Here is a 20722-nt window from a genome sequence, read left to right as displayed (position 1 = left end):
TTTTTTTATTATTATTAAGGCGCATGCGCCTTTCAATGTTTTTCCCCTACATCGGGCGGGGGAATCCAGGAAGCGGATCTCAGTGGGCGGAGAGAGAGAGGGCGTAGTAGGTGCGGCGAAGCGCGACGCAATCGCGTCCGAAGCGAGGCTGACGTTTGTGACGCGCATGCGCGCTCCGCGTCGAGGCAAACGGACCGCTGGGGAGGCCGCGGAGGGGCAGGCAGCGGGGCCGAGCGCTTGTGCATAATAATCCCAGGCCCGAAGGGCCGCCGCCGCCGCCATTATGCTGTGGTTCCCTGGCACCATCCCGGCCGCCATTGCCGCCGCCAAACAGCGCAGCGCCGTCTTCGTGGTGTTTGTGAGAGGTACGGGCCCACCCCCGTGTTTCCGTAACGTGAGGATGGGCGGGGGCGGGGGAGGTTTCGGCTGCCTCCGTGCCTGCCTCGCTTCTCAGGCTTCTTTCGCTCCCCGCCCAGCCTCAGGCGAGCTCCCTCCGCGTATGAAAAGGCCTCTTGAACGTGCGGAGGGGCTTCATCCCACCCTCCGCAGGGCCTTTGGGTCCGACGCCTCGCCCTCGCGACTGCCCAGCAAATTTGGGAAGAGGAGAGGGCCTTTTGCTTAGAACCCCCCCGAGCTCGCCCGTTCAGTCGGTTTTCCCCTTTAACGAAATAAAAGAAAAAAAGGGGGAGGTGTCTTCTTGAAGGATTGGGGGGTAGCGGAGAAGAGGGGAAACCCAGCCAGATGGGCTGGGTATAAATAAAAAATTGTTGTTATGAGGAGCGCCCGCGTTTCTCTGGAAATACCTACGTGAGCGCACTCGTGTGCAAATAACTCAGTCGACAGAGCGTGAAGACTCATAATCCCAGGATTTTTGGTTTTGAGCCCCACGTTGGGCCAAAAGATTCCTGCATTGCGGGGGGTTGGACTAGATGACCCCCGTGGCCTCTTCTGACCTTACAAATTCTCTGTTACGGATGTCCTGGTGCGTGGAAGGGGACTGGCGATTTAGTGGAAACATCCCCGTGTCCTGTAATCACAGTTGGCTCCCTTCCTTCCAGTGCTTGTTACAAAACAGGCCTCCCTAGCTCAGTGCTTGTAAAAAAATCCATGGCTATATGCTTCCTTCAGTAAGGTCTTGTGCTTCCTTCTCTCTCTCCCCCCCCCCCCCCACTCTTTATTTCTTGTACGCCCAGCCTAATGCTTCTTGCTTGTTCTTATTCCAGTGTATCCATAGCAGCCATATGTGTGCCCTGGAGCTTGGTACTGATTTGGTGCTCTCTCCTGTCTTGTGACCTATATGGGGGCAGTGCTTGCTGTGTCATGCTGAGCAGGAAATAAAATGCCTTCATTGCGTAGGATAAGAAGGAATTTTTAATGTGCATTCCTTCATGGAACTCAAGGCAGCATATATGTATGAAAGGACTGACCGAATCGAAACATGCTTAGCTTCAGCAAGCTGGCTGGATCATGTGTTTTTACACCCTGGAAAGGGGTATTTGTAGCACTTCCTATGTTGTTGGAAGTTGGTGTGATGGGAGTTGTAGCCTGACAGCATCTGGAGGGCCACAATTTCACCATTGTGCTTTACGACTTACGCTAGTGCCATGTATCCTGCATATAGTTTCTGGGAGGACTTGTTGGTTTAAAGTTTATCCATGTTTGAATATGTTGGGTTCAGGTCATCATATTTTGGTTTGGTGCTGTAGCACACAACTAGAAGTTCCTGTGGGAAAGTCAGATAACATTTCTTCCAGGACACTACCTTTAAAAGCCCTTTCTCCAGTGCATGTAGGCTATGGGAATTAGAAGTGCTGCACCAGTGCATCAAATGCTGGTGATTATTGTCACACTATACTTTTCATTAAACTGGTTTTCTGTAGAATCTGGTATGACTTCTTCCCCACAATGTAAATATTTGTCATGATTCTTCAACTGGAGACCTGTCTTCAGGAAGAGAGAAAAGGACAATAATGGGCTGTCATTCCCACAATTACCTCACATTTTCTCAAAAATGACCCGTAATACCGTGTCCCTATTGCCACTTTTTTCTTAAGACTCAGGGCAAATTATAAAGGGTAACTTTTTGCCTGTGCCATGCAAACTTCCACTTACGTTCCTGCTGTCACCTTTTTTGGAATTGCCAAAAATACTTTTATGTATCTAATTTCTCTTGTTACCTCTCTTTCCTCCTATCCTTCCTAAATATATGTGTAGTCATAAGTTCTGAAAGTACTTTTACCATAACTGGAAAAATCTGGCATCTGATCATGTAAATGCCTCAGAATGTGCCTAATTTGTTCTGCCTTTCAACTGTATGCTATGAATTCTGGATGCAGTTCTGTTTTCTTAATATTCCCACATGAATAATAATAATATTTAAAATACATATGCTTACAGTAACTAGACTACAGGTAACTATGCAGATTTATTGCCAGTGTGCATGAACTTTTAGATTTCTCACTGAAATAGAAGGGACAAGGAAGTGCTTCAATTTAGAATATCCTGTCCAGTGTGTGAATCATTTGGAAGAATTCTGCTAGTTAAGTAACACTAGAGAGCTTATTGGTAGTTTACAGAGTAGCCTCAGATCTACTAACAAGCATACAGGAAGCTAAGTTAGCTAAAATAGGATGTTAGGTGTTCACTTGTTACATTTGTCCATGCCAGGATTTTTTTCCTCCAGTATATTTGACACTTCTGATAAAAAATTACTTTTCTTCTATTATAGTGTGCAAAATATCTGCCTGCACTTGCCATTGTTATTCTAGAATCCAAAATAATTGATTGTTAAACTGTTTAGTGCACCATATACAGATGTTAAAATAGAATGCACTAGAATCTGCAGTCTGCGTTAATTTTATTTATTGTAAGAGCACTAAGAGTTTTATTCAACTAAATTACTGGATGCACAGAATGATTTCCACACCCTTCATATCATCTCAAAATCTGATCTAGAGGATTGGAGAAACCCTAGGGCAGAAAAGGGAGGCAGAGTTCCATTGTGCTTGCGAAAGTTGTTCTGTGCTTACAGCTACATAGTTGGATGCAACCCTATATCCTTTCCTCATTTGCACTATAGTATGCAATCATTCCACTTGTGACACAGGATTAGAAAGTATTCTGGGTGCACCCTTCGAGATAGGTGGTGGAAGTCATGTTGCACTAAAAATTGATACAGAGATGGCCTGCATTTCATAGAATGGTGGAGCTTCAGGATATGCACACATATTTTGAAATCTCACTGTTTTAGTGTATTTGATGTATCTTAATTGACAAGGCAACAGGAGAGAATGAAATCTTTTTCTGCATCTGTGAAACAATTGTTGACAGCTCCTGGACATTATGCAGCAAAATTATTACCAATACATTTCTAGTAAATGGGTTTTCAGGAATGTGGAAATGTGTGACATCCAGTTTTGTTCTGAATAGTGATAGTAATGGTATGTATATTCTGGTTGGTAGACTGATATAAGTTGCTCTACAGCTCTGGAAAATTGTCCATAACTGGAAATGGTGACTGTTTGACTTACTGCCTGAAGTTGGCTTTTTTGGATACACCAAAAAGCTGCTTAGAGAGAGGGTAGGATATAAATATAGTAAATAATTCAAAAGAATTGAAGTCATCCGTGTCAATTTAATGATCTGAAGTATTTCCAAATTTTAACACAACACTGGATAGGCTGAAACAGGCATGTCCAACAAGAGACTGTGAACTACCGTATTTTTCGCTCCATAAGACGCACCGGACCATAAGACGCACATAGTTTTTGGAGGAGGAAAACAAGGGGGAAAAATATTCTGAATCTCAGAAGCCAGAACAACAAGAGGGATCACTGCGCAGTGAAAGCAGCAATCCCTCTTGCTGTTCTGGCTTCTGAGATAGCTGCACAGCCTGCATTCGCTCCATAAGACACACACACATTTCCCCTTACTTTTTAGGAGGGGAAAAGTGAGTCTTATAGAGCAAAAAATACAGTACTCCCAGTATAAAAAAACTTGCAGTGATTGTCATTGGAGGAGGAGCGTGCGTGGGGTGGGTGGGTTGCCCAGAGTTGTTAAGCTTTCTTTAGGAGGGAAGTGCCCAGAATTGTTGAGCTTTTTGAGGGAGGATTGCACAGAGCTGGTTTTTTTAGCTTTCCCCCCATGACTTTTTGTACACAATAAGGATCCTGTGATCTACCAGGATCAGTCAGGGATCTACCGGTAGGTCGCAGTCTACTGGTTGGACATCCCTGGGCTAAAACAAACAGCCCACCCAGCATAGCTAGTGGTCAGGGATGCTGTAGTCCAGCAATATTTTTGTGGCTTCAGTTTCCCTCATCCCTGGGCTAAAATACTGAAATTTTGCAGCCATCTTTGAAGTGAAAATTACTAGAATGGTCAGGCCCCACAGTCTTAAGCAAAAACAGTATCATCAAACTGATGAAAACTCATGAACAGCTAGAAGAGTGCAGAACTGTTAGAATTGATCGTGGCACAATGGAATGATTGCTTAAAAGCATTGAAATTTTGCAAAGTCAGTTATATAGCATTTTGTAAATTAACAGTACTCAGCTTGTGCATGGTATGTTTCTTGCATGTCCGCTGCATTTTACATCGCATGATGAATATCCTTGTGGGAAATCAGCACACTTGAGCTCTTTATTTTTCTTTCCATGTTCTCTCTAGGGAAGTGATTCTGGAGTACACAGATTATAGCTGTGCTAGCAATTGGCTCGGCTCAGCTATTTTCTATGTCTGCCTGCCTCTGTCAATACTGCAGAGTTGTTCTTAAGCATAGTTTAATTATACAAGTTAACCTATTGACAAGATCATTTGAAAAAAATGTAATCTTCCCTTTCTCAGACTACTGTACTTTACTAAGTATCAGTATTGGCACAGAAAATATGGTGGACTTTTCTGTTGTAAAGCTCTTTAAGTATTAAATAGTGATGAGATACAGTATGCTACTCAGAAGTCAAGTGGAAAGCAAGTGGGTTAACAACAGTATTAAATCAGATCACATACCTATGATCATTTCCCTTCTGTTCTGTTCTATGTATTTGTATTCAGCTTTGCACTCGTTCCTGAAAATTCTGGTCCTTGAGTTTGGAGAGCATCTTGGGGAAACATAATGAGAAGTGTGTTCCTATCAAAAGTATGAATAAGGGATTCAGACACACTTTCTATCATAAGTTTTCAAAGTTTAAACCCTGCTTCTTCAACTACAGAAGTGAAAAGCAGCAGATACCATGGGAAGGGTCCACACTGCACCGACTCATCAGTCCTCCTGGAAACTGGGAAGCTTGGGCTCTTCCTGCATATCCCCACTTCTCATGTATGCTAATGGCTAAACAGTGCAGGAAAGAACCCCCACCATGAAAATAAAGGAAGAAGGGCCCTGGAGTGAATACAGTGGTGCCTCGCAAGATGAAAAGAATCCATTCCGGGAGTCTTTTCGTCTTGCGGTTTTTTCGTCTTGCGAAGCAAGCCCATTGACAGAGTAGCGCTATTAGCGCTATTGGCTAAAAAAGGGCTAAAAACGGCTTTTTTAGGGGGGGGGATTAGCGGTTTTGCTGCTAAAATGCTTTTAGCAGCTTAGAGATTCAGAATAAGGGGTTTTGGAGCAAAAAAAAAATTCGATTTTTTTCGTCATTTTTCGTCTTGTGAAGCAAGCCCATAGGGAAATTCGTCCTGCGAAGCGCCTCTGCAGACGGAAAACCCTTTCGTCTTGCGGGTTTTCCGTCTTGCGAGGCATTCGTCTTGCGGGGCACCACTGTAGAAGGTTTCCCTCAGAAATTATCATTTTTAAACTGATAGTATCTTAAGTTATAAATAGAAGGGGAGAGCAAGAGTTAAGTAATGTTTCACCCAGATGCAGGTGCTGCTTCAAACACTTCACATTACTGTAAAGTTGTTGGCATCCCTCTGTCTCAGGAGACAATGGAGTGCGTCTCCAGGGGTAAAGTCAAACTGCTATGTTAGCAGCACCAAAGTGATCTCCCTGGGGCGCAAGCCTGGGAGTGTGTATGGGGGGCCTGGGCTGCCCAGATGACAAGACCCCCCTCTTGGCCTTGCTGATGTGATCTAAAGGAAAGCAGAGCAATACATTTGGCACCAGTTCAGCTGCAGGAGTTGCTGGAAGGAGGCGTACAAAATGCCATCCAACCACCTTAGGGAATCCACTCCAGATTTGTGTAAAATATATAAAAACACAAATTCAGGGAATTCAAACAAACAAAAATAGGGTCTAATCTTATGGGCCAGGGGAAGCCCAGGCTGAAAGCTAATACATATATGTGTCTGTGTGTGTATCTGAAGTACAGGAGTAATCTCATGCATAGATCATATTGCTGGAAGTAGGAGGAACTGCTATGTATAAAATTGGTAGCTTGCACTTTTAGGATATAGTCTGGCTTGACGCATTAGGATCTCAGACACAAAGAAACATTAGATCAGTAACAAATGGATTTAGATGTAAGATAGTGGGTGAATGAAGGTATAGAAGACTCTTCCAGACCACTTAACTTATATTTGATTACTTCACTTATGAAGAGCCACTAATAGTTCCGTTGCTCCTTTGAACTGGCAATAATTATTCTCTTTCAAATTCTGCCCTCTTTCAGTTGCTGAAATTGTGAATTATCATAGATGAAAATATAAATGAACACTTCATGCCTAATTTCATTAGAGGGAACATTGCAGATTGTCAGCAGGCTTTCTATTCTGTTAAAAATTGTTACTTTGCTTTTACAATAATTGCACATGAATATGTATGCTTTTATATCGCTATATGAATAAGTGTTTCAAAGGCAGAAATTATCCATTAAATTGCTTCTAAAATGTTACAACTTTCTAGCTGGTGCATTGTTTGGCCGCTTTGTTGTCCTTTAAAAATCATAGGATTGACAGATTATAAAATAAATACTAGCTATTAGCCTTTTAGAGAGTGGTGAAAGATTTATTTGCTGGAACATAATGAGTTAGCAGTTGCAAACAGAATAGTTATAATTTTTTCATATGTAAATTAATAAAATAACAAATACAAGTTGATCTATTGCACCTCCTGATGTAATTATCAGTCATATTTCTAACACAATCTTTTGATCACGTGATCTGAAAATGTTTTAAATGAACACCAAACTGTGAGAGACCCTTGTTTTGTGGAGCACTGCATGTTGATGTTGCACCCCCTTTACATAATTATATGTCACTTGTCTTTCTCGTTTGGGTCATCTGGAGCTGCTGGTTGTGCATATCTTGCACCTGCTGTCTGTTTGTGACACTTTTGGGTCTAGAGTCTTTTTTTAAAGTTGAGCCGTTGGCACCTGGTAAGTGGGTTATACTATATTTGGGTCTATCCCAACTCTGTAGTTGTGTGATCATCCTTGCCCTAAAGTTATAAACATTGCATTTCTAGTATGCTGTAATCTGTAATTAATCTATATTTGCATCTGTGAAGAAGAATTCTTGTTTTTCGCAGGGGATGATGAACAGTCCATAGAGATGGCTGCCAGCTGGGAGAATGAGAAAGTGACTGAGGCAGCAACAGATGGCTTTGTAGCTATTAAAATAGATACCCAAAGGTTTGGCAACTGCTTTTACTGTTGTTTTTGTTGTTAGTAGTAATTTACTTTTAAAGAGACCTCTGCATAATCAATACGTAGTTATTTTGGAAGGGAATTGAATTGGTATGTGTGTGGAATATTGTTATCCGACTAGACACTAAGTGTATATTTTACTGAATAGTTTACTTTATTCTTGTTATATTTGTGCTACTCCATTCTCCATTAAAATAAGATCCAACTGATACTTTTCACTCTGAAAATTAAAAGCCATAATACTTTCAGGAGGACTTTAAAGTCTGGAGGAGACAAACCATGAACCATTGTTCAGATGACACCTAAGCCAAACCATGGCTTAACTCAGGCATAGGCAAACTCAGCCCTCCAGATGTTTTGGGACTAAAACTCCCATCATCCCTAGCTAACAGGACCAGTGATCAGGGATGATGGGAATTGTAGTCTCTAAACATCTGGAGGGCCGAGTTTGCCTATGCCTGGCTTAACTCACAGGACTGGAGAAGGAATAAAGCAGCCATGATTTCCTTTCCTGGAGCCCATAATTTGTGCTAAGCCATGGTTTAGCATAACATTACATATGAACTGAGCCATTGTATAATCTGCATACTGTTTTATATAAGTTAATTTCAATGTAGTGTTTCAGAGAAATAAAAAATAATTTGTTGTGATCCTACAAGGCTTTTGAACAGTCAGAGATATACAATAACAACGTAACTGATTATTTTATGACATTTCATATTATTATTGTGATTGCCTAAACTTGATACTTTTTTTTACACAGTGAAGCCTGCCTGCAGTTCTCCCAAATCTGTATCCTTGAACAAAATATAATAAATTGAATCATTTCACAGTCAGATGTTCATTTATGGGCTTCATTATTGTATGGTGCAAACTACAGGATCTCCTCCCTCAGGAGATTCTGTCTGTTCTCCTTTACTGCTCCATATGCTTGGAACTTCCTTCTAGAATACCTGTGTGATGCCACCTTTCTTACTCCATCTAAACGCATCTTCAAACCCACCTTTTCCTGAAGCCTTTGGCAGAGTTTCCTGGTTACTGTAACTGGTTACTAAGCCTAAGTAGGTGAAAGTGAAACACCCCTTGTATATCTTGCCTCCACTTCCTAATATTGTAAATAATAATAATAGGTAATAATTTAGTATTACTGTTCTCAACAGAGAGGCATCAAAACCATAGTCAATTCTGGCTTTCCTCACTGGGGGTTTATCTCTGGTTTTTCATCCTGTGCTTTTCTTAATTGTTTATATAGTGATATGGTGTATACTGAAAAACTGGTGCTGTTCCATGAAGAAAACAGGTTGCATGAAACAGCACAATGATTGGGATGGTTGTGTTACTTGTAACCATCTTGGCTAAGGTTTATTGAATAACTGTCTGGCATGAGCACCATTTCAGAAAAACAGTGTGACCAAACTGAAGATAGTTCTTCAATTTTTATTTACAGCAAGTTGGTTTACAGTAAATTTAGGAGTAACGAAAAACAAATAAAAGCCCACCATGCTATTGACTTTTGAGCTTCACTACCAAAACATGTTATGTGTGTGGAATGTTAGTTGATGCCAAAACGATTAGACTAAGACATGTAGAATCGCATCTACTACAACCTTGGTGTACAGAGGCAGTTTGCTTCTGAGTGCCAATGACAGTGCGGGTGGCACTGTGGGTTAAACCACAGAGCCTAGGGCTTGCTGATCAGCAGGTCGGTGGTTTGAATCCCTGTGACGGGGTGAGCTCCCGTTGCTCAGTCCCAGCTCCTGCCAACCTAGCAGTTCGAAAGCACGTCAAAGTGCAAGTAGATCTTCCGGCGGGAAGGTAAAGGGCGTTTCCGTGCGCAGCTCTGGTTTGCCAGAAGCGGCTTAGTCATGCTGGCCACATGATCCAGAAGCTGTATGCCTGCTCCCTCGGCCAATAAAGCGAGATGAGCGCTGCAACCCTAGAGTCTGTCACGACTGGACCTAATAGTCAGGGGTTACCAATGACAGAGACAAATCACGGGAAAAGCTGTTTTCTTCATGGTCCTGCTTATGAGCGTGCGAGAGGGATTTGACTGGCTGCTGTTAGGAAAACTAAGCTGGGCTGAACAAATCTTTGCTGATCCGTCAGGGTAGAACCAAAGCAATATTTGACCATGAACTACTGCCCATGTGATTTAATTGAATCTCAAGATGTGGCTCACTGAGGACGCCACTTAAAAACAAAAGAGGTGTATGCTTTGAGGTTAGAATTGATCCTTCTAATTTGTGTTCAGTTTTCATTCAAAAGTTTCTTGTGCAAACTGTCTCCATGATAATCTGACACATTTCTTTAGAGCTGGGACAAGAGGGGTGAGGCAGCAGAAAAGTGATGGGCTTGGTATCACTTAAATTTTCCATAGGGAATTCAGGTATTTCTGTACTGGTAGCATCAGTTTGCTATAGGTGGCATCCAGTTGGTGTCCCATCACTGATAAAAGGTGCTGTCGGCAGATCAGGAAGGCAGGCACTTTTGAGCTACTCCTCTTACTCCTCTTACACACCCCTAATTAGCATTAGAAGGCCCCTATATTTGGAAAGAAGAGGAAACTGTCAACAATTGTCTCCCCCATTTCACTGAGGGGCACTAGTTCAGTATATGCTTTGCTCAGCTGTTTGCAATAATTTATAATCATTTGCATTTATGTTTCTTTTCCAATTTACTTTTGCCTTCCTTACAAGTGAGATGTTGTCCTTTACTATTGCTGCATAGATCCTGTAGTGTGTGTTCCATCCAGCTTCTTTATAGGAGACAATGGAGTCCCGTTGGAAGTGATTGCTGGCAGCGTTTCTGCAGAGGAACTTGTTACAAGAATTCATAAAGTCAAGCAGGTAAGAAATAGTGACCGACCTGGTTTTTCAGCATAGTGAAATAAATGTTTAAAAGCTCGTTCCTGTTGAATGGATTACAGGCAGAAAAGGTCACTGTGTCAGTGTCAGTATGCCTATAGAATTGTGAATTCTATATGTTATTGCTTGATGAAAGAATATTTAATCATACTATAGTTATGCTAAATTAAGCCAGTTTTATGTACCAAGTTGGAAATGTACTAATAGAGCAATAATGACTTTTTCTAGAAGACATTTTTCTTGATGGGCTTGATCATTTGGGGGGGGGGGGGGAATCACTCCTGAAATGTACTTGTTTCTTACCCTTTTTTTAATGCAGCAAGAAAGGTCAGGTCACATGTGTTTCCCCTCATTTGCCCCTTTAAGATCAGGCTATACAGTGGTACCTCCGGTTGTGGGTGGGATCCGTTCTGGAGCTCTGGTCGGATCCCAAGGTTTCCGCAACCGGAGGCACCGCTTCTGTGCATGTACATAGTGTGGTAGAGCGCATCTGCGCATGCGCGCACGGTGAAACACAGGTTTGCCGCTTTTGCAACCCAAAGTTTACGTTACCCGAGGGTAATGTAAGCAGAGGTGCTACTGTAATTAGTCTTGAGACATGGCATAGAACTATTGTCCCCTTCACACCTCCCACTGGCACTTTTATGATGATTATTTTACTGCAAACTGACAAACTGGTAACCTGGATTAAGTTTTCCATAAGATTAGGCCAGGTGGCTACCCAAGCTTTTTATTTAATCCTAGCTGCCTCTTAAGTGTGTACCAGGACATGTGCTATTCAAGCATCTTTTTCTAAATGTTGTATCTTTCCTTATCAACCCCTGTAAAATTAGTTTGCCTTCAGCCTCTGCTTGTGGGATAATAATAAATACTAATTTGATTGTTATATTCAAGGCTCCTTGACTCGGGCCACTCATACTTCTTTGAAGTCTCTCAGCCCCACTCACCTCACAGAGTGTTTGTTGTGGGGGAGGAAGGGAAAGGAGAATGTTAGCCGCTTTGAGACTCCTTAAAGGGAGTGAAAAGCGGGATATCAAATCCAAACTCTTCTTCTTCTTCTATAGTTAAGTGGGCTGGAATTTTGTTATAGAACTCTCTTCTCATTCTACAACTGCTAAAAGAGGGGACAGAGCTGTGCAATTTTCAGGAGATATAAAACAACATCAGAGAAAAGCAGTGCAAACAAAACAACTTGTTCTCACATTAAGAAATAGTAATATATGACATATTTTGCTTCCTTCTCCCTCTGCCATATGTCAATAGAAGGGTTATTGTACTCATTTCAGGAGATCTTTAGCTACACACTACTCTTGAAAGTGAAGTCATCCATAAAATAATAGTTGCTTTTTCTTCCTGCAGTCAAACAGGGCCTTTGACAGCCATGGTTCTGCTCTTTTCACCATGTATTAGTATCATACAAAGTGCACTCTTAAGCTTACTATTTGTAGATTAGGCTACATGAGCATCAGTTTTGTACTTTGAAGCCTAGCAGTTGTTTTCACTTTGATTTAGAAAATGGCTTTAAAATCAAATGTTCTGGAATTACAGCCATTTACTGATATCTACACTTCTTTCTTCCTTAGATGCACACATTAAAAAATGAAGCAATGGAAAGTTCTGCGCCGTGTTCCTCATCTTTAAATGGCATCACAGAGGACTCTCAGTCCCAAACAGCTGAGCTTGCTGAAGCACAGCCTGAAAGGCTAAGTGTATCCTCAGCTGGTAAGTATGTGTAGCTGCCTACATTCAAGATTAGTATTTACATATGGAGTTAAAATGGTAGTCTTTCAAAAGTAAAGGATGGGAAAGACCTCCTTTGAGTGATTACCATTTTTGTGTGTGCCTCATTATGCTGCCACCTTTTAAGTCTTTTTTCATTCCCTCCATAACTGCTGCTCGTCCCTGCCACGCTCTTTCTCATCTGCAGTTGTTTCTTCAGGGCTGCATCAAGAACAGGACAGGGCCAGCCATGCCTTGCTCATTCTGACACAAGGAACAGGTGAAGTAGAGGTTGTAGTGCTGTCAGGTACACTACTGGCCTTGCTGAGAATAAACAATTCAGTGCATTAATTAGGCAAAGGATATATGAAACTATGTTAATTGCTTAACTGTTGTGAAGAACCTGGATCCAAAGTTGAAGTATTCAGAGTATCAACTTTGTGCAGAAGCAGCTGAATATGTTCTTGATTCTAAATAGTGAGCTAGTTTGGATCATTAATATTCATGGTGGCACGATAACAATATTTTGTAAGAGTTTATACAGCAATTGCTTACGATGGTAAAATGTTGATACTTTTCCCTTTCCCTTCTCCTTCTTTTCCCTTACCTGTTATTTCTAAACTACTGAAGGTGAAGTAAATTTGGACCAGACAAATGTGGAAAGTGACGGAAGGGGGGAATCGCAGACTACAGATGACCTTACAGCCAAAGTAGAAAGGTATGGTTTTTGCAGACTTTCTGGTTATTCTAGAAAGCAGGGCTAGGCAACCTTGAGCCCTGAGGGCTGCATGCAGCAGTGGGAAAGCAGTTGAGGATTGTCTGGCAGTTTCCATGGTCAGAGCCAGCCACACACGTGCATGCACTCTCATTCGTTTTTCCAACATACAAACACACACAAAGAAAAGATGGGACTGTGTGGCAAGCACAAGACTGCCTGTAATAACTGCATCAGGCTGCATCAAATCAAGAGGAGATTGCCACCATTTATCATTACTTATTATTTCTAGTGACTTAAGGGCCAAATCATCAAGCCAAGGCTTAAAAGGCAGATAGTGTGAGAAGAAGCCATTTCAAGAGAATGTGAAAAGCACAGGAGGGCAAAATTACACTGATCTGTCATCTGGATTGCACTTCTCAACTGTAGCGCAGAGCTACAATGCAGTTTATATTACCCATCGAAACAGTCCAGATCTTTTTAAGCGCCTTTTGAAACCTGTTCTTTGGCAGAATGTCTTCTGGGTCTATGACAGGCTCTCATGCTTCGTTATTTGCTACCAGCCAACCCTTCTCCAGCTTTGCAACAGCACAGAATGAAGGTGTTGTCTTTTACCCACAGTTTTCTAGTCTGCATCTTCATGGCAAAGTTCTTACCCCTTTTCTGTCATACTAAAGTTAATTCGCCAGGCCTGTGCATTTGGCAGTGCAGGCAAGGAAGTATTTTATGCAAGTGAAAATTTAATAAATGATAATACTGAGTTATTGTTTTTGCTTGTTATTATGATACATATTTTTGTGTTTTTATATTGTAAACTGCCCTGTTCTTTTTGGATAAAGGGAAGTATAGAAATTTAATAAATATAAAATTAATAATGGTAATAGAACTGCTGTTGGAAAGCAGAATTGCTGTATTATAATATACTGCCTTTCAGTTTTGAGTGGTTTTGTTTTTTGGCAGAGTCTTGTATAACACTTTGATGTGCACTTCCCCACAATGAAATAAGGTTTCACCTTGTGTTTGTATTCTTCTAAATTTAGAGTGACAAAAAAACTTGAAGAAAGAAGAGAAGAGAAAAAGAAAGAAGAAGAACAGGTATAGCGTAACTGAATTTATAATGTTGCATTTTATTTTTATTTTGAAAAAACGTATGAGCTGCTTAATAAAATAGTGTACATAAAATAATATTAGTATCAATAATACATAAATCCCCCACAAATAATATTTAATTAAAATATAGGGATAGGCTTGCTGGAATAACAATTACGAGGTGGCTAAAGCAGCAGTTTTATTCTCTTTTGATGTCTGGGAATTTTCTATCAAACTAATTTTCAGGAAAATTTTAAATTACTGTATTTTTTGCTCTATAAGACGCACTTTTTCCCTCCTAAAAAGTAAGGGGAAATGTGTGTGTGTCTTATGGAGCGAATGCAGGCTGCACAGCTATCACAGAAGCCAGAACAGCAAGAGGGATTGCTGCTTTCACTGTGCAGCGATCCCTCTTGCTGTTCTGGCTTCTGAGATTCAGAATATTTTTTTCATGTTTTCCTCCTCCAAAAACTAGGTGCGTCTTGTGGTCTGGTGCGTCTTATAGAGCGAAAAATACGGTAGTTGTGTATTTATATGATAGGCAAATGTAAAAGGACCCCTGACCATTAGGTCCAGTCGCGGATGACTCTGGGGCTGCACGCTTATCTAGCTCTATAGGCTGAGGGAGCTGGCGTTTGTCCGCAGACAGCTTCCAGGTCATGTGGCCAGCATGACTAAGCCACTTCTGGCGAGCCAGAGCAGCACACGGAAACGCCGTTTACCTTCCCGCCAGAGCGGTACCTATTTATCTACTTGCACTTGACGTGCTTTCAAACTGCTAGGTGGGCAGGAGCTGAGACCGAACAACGGGAGCTCACCCCATTGCAGGAATTCGAACCGCCGACCTTCTGACCGGCAAGCCCTAGGCTCTGTGGTTTAGACTACAGCACCACCCGCATCCCTTTAAAAGCTTAGGAAAGGTGTATTCTCTTTTCATTCAGAAGGAAATCAAGAAAGAAGTAGAAAGAAGAAAAAGTGGAAAAGATATGTTGGAGTACAAAAGGAAACAAGAAGAAGAACTTACAAAGCGAATACTGGAAGAAAGGAACAGAGAAAAGGCTGAAGACAGAGCTGCTAGGGAGCGCATCAGACAGCAGATTCAAATGGTAAGTCATCTGTTACAAGGGGGCCTTCAACAAAGTGTTGCGTAGTGGAGTGCTCTCTGTTCAGGATGTCAGCCGCTCCATTCCTGTCCACCGTCTTCCCCTCTCTCCAGTTTCCTACCCCCCCCCCCCCCCCCCGCTGGCCAGTCAGCATTTCACTCTCACTCATTTTTCTGCTACTCCTTTGTGTGTTGAATATGGATCATCACTCAAATAACTGAAATCTCTATTAGTACATTGGTACCTCGGGTTAAGTACTTAATTCGTTCCGGAGGTCCGTTCTTAAACCTGAAACGGTTCTTAACCTGAAGCACCACTTTAGCTAATGGGGCCTCCTGCTGCTGCCGGAGCCCAATTTCTGTTCTCATCCTGAAGCAAAGTTCTTAAGCTGAAGCACTATGTCTGGGTTAGTGGAGTCTGTAACCTGAAGCGTATGTAACCCGAGGTACCACTGTACAGTATATATGATTTATGAGGTGAGCTTCTTGGAAAAAAGTAAATTCTTAGCAAATTGACCTTCAATATACTGTATTTTCCTGTGTATAATGCTCCCATGTATAAGACAACCCCTATTCTTTGGGACTTCAAATTAAGGAAATGGGGAGATTGTCAGAGTTGTTGAGCTTTTGGGGGGGGGGGGGTTGCCGACAATCACTTATCTGCCTGGCCACCGCTGCCAATTGCACACCTTGCCGAAGCCGAGTTTGAAGTTTGTCACTTCAAACACAATGGATAAGCAAGGCTTCCAAACTCCTATTCCCAGTTGCACACAGGGAGGAGGGAGAGGACAAAGCTAAGACTCACTCACCTAGGCTTGTTCATGGCATGGTAAAGTGTGGTTTAGCATGAAGATGGCATGTGAAGGTTAAGTGTTCACTGAATATAATAAATGAGAACAAATTGTGTCCACACACAAGTTGGTTGGTAGTAATTTCTTTCCATGAGACTGCATTGATTAAAATTGCCTCGACTGGGCCATGGTAACATGTAGTGAATGTCTTTGTCCTCTTATGAAGGATCGTGCTGAAAGAGCAGCTCGTTTTGCAAGGTCCAAGGAAGAAGCAGAAGCTGCAAAAGCTGCTGCTATCTACGCTAAGCTGATGGAAAAGCAAGCCAGGAGGGAAGCATCACAGAGGGAAAGAAGGTGAATTCTTTTTCATCCCTTCATCCAACTCTTCCCATTCCCTTCACCTTGTACACACCACCTTCCTCATTTATTGTAGCACCATGCATTTTTTGCTTTGTTGTCTCACTCCTTTATCAGCCCATACAATTAACCTTCTTTGCCCTCTATCTCTTGGTAAAACGATAAAACCCTCAGCCGAGAACATGCTTCTTCACTATTCTGTATATTCTCTTAGTGTGCTACTGCTGTTAAAGAGATGTCAAATAATAATTTGATCTAACTTAAAAATAAGTGCAGTTGATGAACTCTGCCTCTCTAATATCCCCTGGTATATGAGTGAAGCACTTAAAGGAACTTAAGTGATGGAGGCTGTTCTTAAAATTCATTCTTAAACTGATATATTTTCCCTAGTGCTATGGCAAGAATTCAGTTTCGCCTTCCAGATGGATCCTCTTTTACCAATAGTTTCCCTTCGGATGCCCCGTTGGAAGAAGCCAGACAATTTGCTGCACAGGTAAATGAGGATCTGTTTTATTTCTAAGTTAAAGAAGAGCATGTATGTATAGTTACCATATTCCCTTCAGGATTTTTGAGAGAAAGATGAAACATTTTAGGGGGGAAACAGGTGGCAGCTTTTGCTCTTTGTCTCAATGCTTGGGAGGGTTTTAAAGATGCCAGTTATTGATCTTGTTAGTGCGTAACATTGACCATAAATAATGCGGGTCAGTTGCATTAACAGAACTACAAACCACAAGCAGCTAAGTGAGCTGGTCTTCAGTTTGTTTTCCACTGTGGTAAGGGCAATTGAGAAATGGGTATTCTGTGTGCACCAATTTGCATCCTGTACACAAGCTAACTACCCTAATATCTGAACAATTGTAAACTGTTCTGAGAATATTTGTTAAACTAAATGATGAAAGTTTTACAACCTTATACATGTCACTACTCGTTTTGGTCTGGCCACAAAATAGGATGCTTCCAGGTGTCCTCAAACTTGCCCCAACTGGCATGCCTCTTTCATGATTTTTGGGTCATGTGTCTTCAGAAGACAAAAATAGTAGGTGTTGGGCACAGATACCATGTGTAAATTAAGAGTGTTGTTTCCCCCCTTTGAAATAACTTATTTTGAGATGAAGCTCTGCATTTCATGGTTAAAGGTCCTTCCCATTTTTATTTCTAAATACAAAGTACTTACCTGATTTGTTCTACTACAGACAGTTGGCAACACATATGGCAATTTCTCATTGGCGACAATGTTCCCCAGGAGGGAATTTACCAAAGATGATTATGGGAAAAAAATAGTGGACCTGGAACTTGCCCCAAGTGCTTCCGTAGTATTGTTGCCGGTAAGTGTGCTTTATGGAAAAGATTATTGAGGTATTCAAATTGTGCCATGAACTGTTTTACAACCATTCAATATTACTTCTTGGAATAACCTTGTGTATTTATGGAGTTTCTTCTAGAGTCCAGTTTTCAGTCCTGTTTGTTTTGTATCTTCAAACAGGCAGGAAGGCCAGCAACAGCAGTTGTCCAGTCTTCCAGTGGAGATTTTTGGAGATTCCTGGGTACTATCCTTTATCCACTCATAGCTGTTTGGCGATTTATTAGCAACTTCCTGTTTACAAATCCTCCTCCTTCCCAGCCTACTGCAAGACCTCATCAGCAGGATCACTCAAACCCTTCAGCATCGAACACTGCAGAATCAAACAGGTAGGACTGACATGTGTTCTTAAATTACTGTTTTTCACTCCCTTTTCTCAGGAGTCCTCTGGTAGATGCAAGGGCTTGGGAGAAAGACAGGGTTTTCCCTTGTTTAGGGCTGGGATACAGAGAAACTCTACATGAATAACTAACGTGTCAGTGGCTCAAACTGGCTTCTATGGACAGGATACTACCGTATTTTTCGCCCTATAAGACGCACTTTTCCCCCTCCAAAAATGAAGGGGAAATCTGGGTGCGTCCTATGGGGCGAATGCAGGCTTTCGCTGAAGCGTGGAGAGGTCCTGCAGGAGGTCCTGCAGGGCTGTCTAGGCTGCGGATAGCAGCCTGCTTCCCGGAGCGTCGGGCACCCTGAAAGCAGAGTGCCCAGCGCTTTGGGAACACATCCGCAGCGTGGGGAGCCCTGCAGGAGGTCCCCACAGGGCTCCCCACGCTGCGGATAGCAGCCTGCTGCCTGGCGCGAGGGGCGCCCTGAAGCAGAGCGCCCCTCGCGCCGGGCAGACATCCGCAGCGTCGGGAGCCCTCCAGGAGTTCCCCGCAGCGCTCCCCACGCTGCGGATAGCAGCCTGCTGCCTGGCGCGAGGGGCGCCCTGAAGCAGAGCGCCCCTCGCACGGGGCAGACATCGGCCAGCCCCACAAGCTCGGGGGACAGCAGGGAGGCGCAGCGCCGCCACCCCGCTGCTCCTCGACCTGCTTCGGTTTCCCTGACCTGCTTTTGGGGGGGAAATAAAGGAAAATTTTTTTTCCTTTATTTCCCCCCCAAAAAACTAGGTGCGTCCTATGGGACGAAAAATACGGTATGTTCTAATCCAAATCTACTTTTTGATGGGAGATTACAAATAGCAGTGTAGGAGTAAGCAATAAGAATACACAATGTGTTGCATGCTCCCTGGCCATCTTCACTTGGTAAGGTTTCTTTCTGTAACAGCAGTTTGGATTTCCATGCCAGCTGCTGCCAGAAAGATAGCTTCTGAAATGCATCCAGGAGCATTTAAGATTACATTTTGTGAATGTGCCAAATTAATATCACCATGAGCCAGGAGGTGATGGCCTGGAACCGGCAGCAGGCATGTCAGTGCACTATAGTCATTCGTAGGTGACATTCCCTCTGTTCTTCAGCTGAATCCACTCTAGGGTGCATTTTGAAAGAAATAACAACTACCTTTTGTACATTGAAAGGGGTATTAATGTGAACTGAATCAAATTGGGTGGAGAGGTGCTAGAATTGAATCAGGAGCTGAATGAATGGTACCTTCTGATGTCTAGAAAACATTGCCACTGTAAGGATTTAATCTCGAACTGCATTTCTTCTTTATTTAGACAAGCAGCCAGGAAACGAGTATTGGAAAAGCGGGGTGAAGAATTCAAAAAAGAAGGCAAAATCTATAGACTGAGAACTCAGGATGATGGAGAAGATGATAACAATACTTGGAATGGAAATTCAACCCAACAGATGTAGTTTTTATGAGTAAACTGTGCATAGTAATCATTGATTTTTCCCTTTGATTTAGTTTAATCCTTCTGCTGCACAAGTGGGCTTGTATGAGTATGCTGCCTGCATTATGCCATATTCCTGTCATAGCACATGGAATAAGGTGTTAATTGTGTAGCTGGATACTGCAACTGTAACTACTGCCAAAAGCTCAAAGAATGTAAAAAAATTCCCATCTTCCATCAGCTTTCAGAATTTCATACTAACTAGCCCTGTTGTCATCTGAAGGCACTTTTTAATCTATCTAAATCTTGGAACAAATCGGAAGCCCAGATTAAAACAAGAGAGTCTGACTAGCAGAAGCATAATACCTTGCAAATTGGATAACTTATTTTTTCCCCCTTTAGTGCTTCTGCAACTACAAGACTATACTGGTAGTTTTTAATCTCAGAGCATTCAATAAAGGTTTTCAAAAAAAGAAGTCGTCTGTATGTTCCTTATTTAGAAGTTCTCTGAAACCAACTTGACACTATGCAATATGTTATCAACTTGTTCATTTATTTTAAAATTGTCCCCACCATTCCCAGGGTGAACTGCACATAACAATTCAAGCAATAAAAATATTAAAGTCAACAATAGGTATTAAAATCAGTGCTTTTTTTCAGGGAGTATTCAAGGGTACGCAGAACCAGCACCTCCTCTTCCTCTTCTTGTTTAAAAAGTATAGCACTTATTGTAACAACTTCATGCTGAGTACCGGCACTTATTTTTGCTAGAAAAAAAGCACTGATTAAAATAATTGTGTGCCTGTTCTAAACATGGGCAGGAGAAAAAACTAGCCCATGATAAACTAATTAAATGCAAACAGCAATATTTAAAACCTTTTTTGGCTGGCTTTTTTGGTCATTTTTATGTATAGATATGAAAAAAGAGCAAGGCCTAGCACAGACATTAAGAATAGGGAAAAGAGCACATAAAGGCCTACTTCTGCATTAGACAAAGTCAAGTCCAGTCCCAAAAACTGCACCTTCATGGCTGAATTGTCGATAGGCCAAGCAGTGCTGCTCATTGGCGCCATAGTAGTACCTGGAAATGTAAGTGAAAATCACATGAATGACACTATGAGCATGGAGTACCTTCTGATCACCCCTCATTTAAATCTTTTTTACTTGCTGCTCCAGCCTTCCAAGATACATCAGGTCATATGGGCAACTTTTCTGTAAAAATCTAGACTAAATCATTTAAGGACATTACACCAAAGATTTTTTTTTTACACAGCCAACTTCTGTTACCATATACCACCTTACTTTCCAGAATCGGATGTCATTAACACGATATGCAAGTTTTCTATAAAAGCGAAGTTAAAAGTTTTAAA

At 41.9% G+C, this 20722-nt stretch overlaps 2 protein-coding genes across 4 annotated transcripts in view; one reads left to right on the top strand and one right to left on the bottom strand.

The window, feature by feature from the left end:
• Positions 1–93: 93 nt before the first annotated feature.
• Positions 94–19828, top strand: UBXN4 (UBX domain protein 4). Of its 3 annotated transcripts, XM_083410605.1 has the most exons (14): positions 94–3718; positions 3977–5394; positions 5762–7565; positions 8344–8372; positions 10308–10426; positions 12028–12166; positions 12794–12881; positions 13919–13973; positions 14909–15073; positions 16087–16214; positions 16608–16710; positions 17411–17542; positions 17701–17906; positions 19236–19828. In XM_083410605.1, the coding sequence occupies exons 3-14, from the start codon at positions 7486–7488 to the stop codon at positions 19372–19374; spliced, it is 1383 nt and encodes a 460-aa protein (XP_083266731.1). In that variant the 5' UTR covers positions 94–3718; positions 3977–5394; positions 5762–7485; the 3' UTR covers positions 19375–19828. The 3 variants fall into 3 exon arrangements, with proteins under 3 accessions (XP_083266731.1, XP_083266730.1, XP_083266729.1); XM_083410604.1 differs by lacking the exon at positions 3977–5394 and having other exon boundaries at positions 224–365; positions 7463–7565; positions 14912–15073; XM_083410603.1 differs by lacking the exon at positions 3977–5394 and having other exon boundaries at positions 224–365; positions 7463–7565.
• The window catches only part of LCT (lactase), a 23450-nt gene continuing 21930 nt past the window's right edge, over positions 19203–20722 (bottom strand). The window contains exon 17 of the mRNA XM_083405087.1: positions 19203–20433. Coding sequence (XP_083261213.1) covers positions 20222–20433 — 212 coding nt within the window. The 3' untranslated portion in view covers positions 19203–20221. The remainder of the gene's footprint in view (positions 20434–20722) is intronic.

Source organism: Podarcis tiliguerta (assembly GCF_965153285.1).
Source record: "Podarcis tiliguerta genome assembly, chromosome: 1".
NCBI lineage: Eukaryota > Metazoa > Chordata > Lepidosauria > Squamata > Lacertidae > Podarcis > Podarcis tiliguerta.
Note: the sequence above shows the minus strand (reverse complement) of the source record. Positions and strands in the feature narration are given on the sequence as shown.

Bases quoted from the DNA above. Each gene is read 5' to 3' on its own strand.
- UBXN4 (XM_083410603.1), top strand. From the start codon at position 284: ATGCTGTGGTTCCCTGGCACCATCCCGGCCGCCATTGCCGCCGCCAAA. The intron at 16,215-16,607 runs GTGAATTCTTTT...TATTTTCCCTAG, and splicing joins GCATCACAGAGGGAAAGAAG to TGCTATGGCAAGAATTCAGT. The intron at 17,907-19,235 runs GTAGGACTGACA...TTCTTTATTTAG, and splicing joins AACACTGCAGAATCAAACAG to ACAAGCAGCCAGGAAACGAG.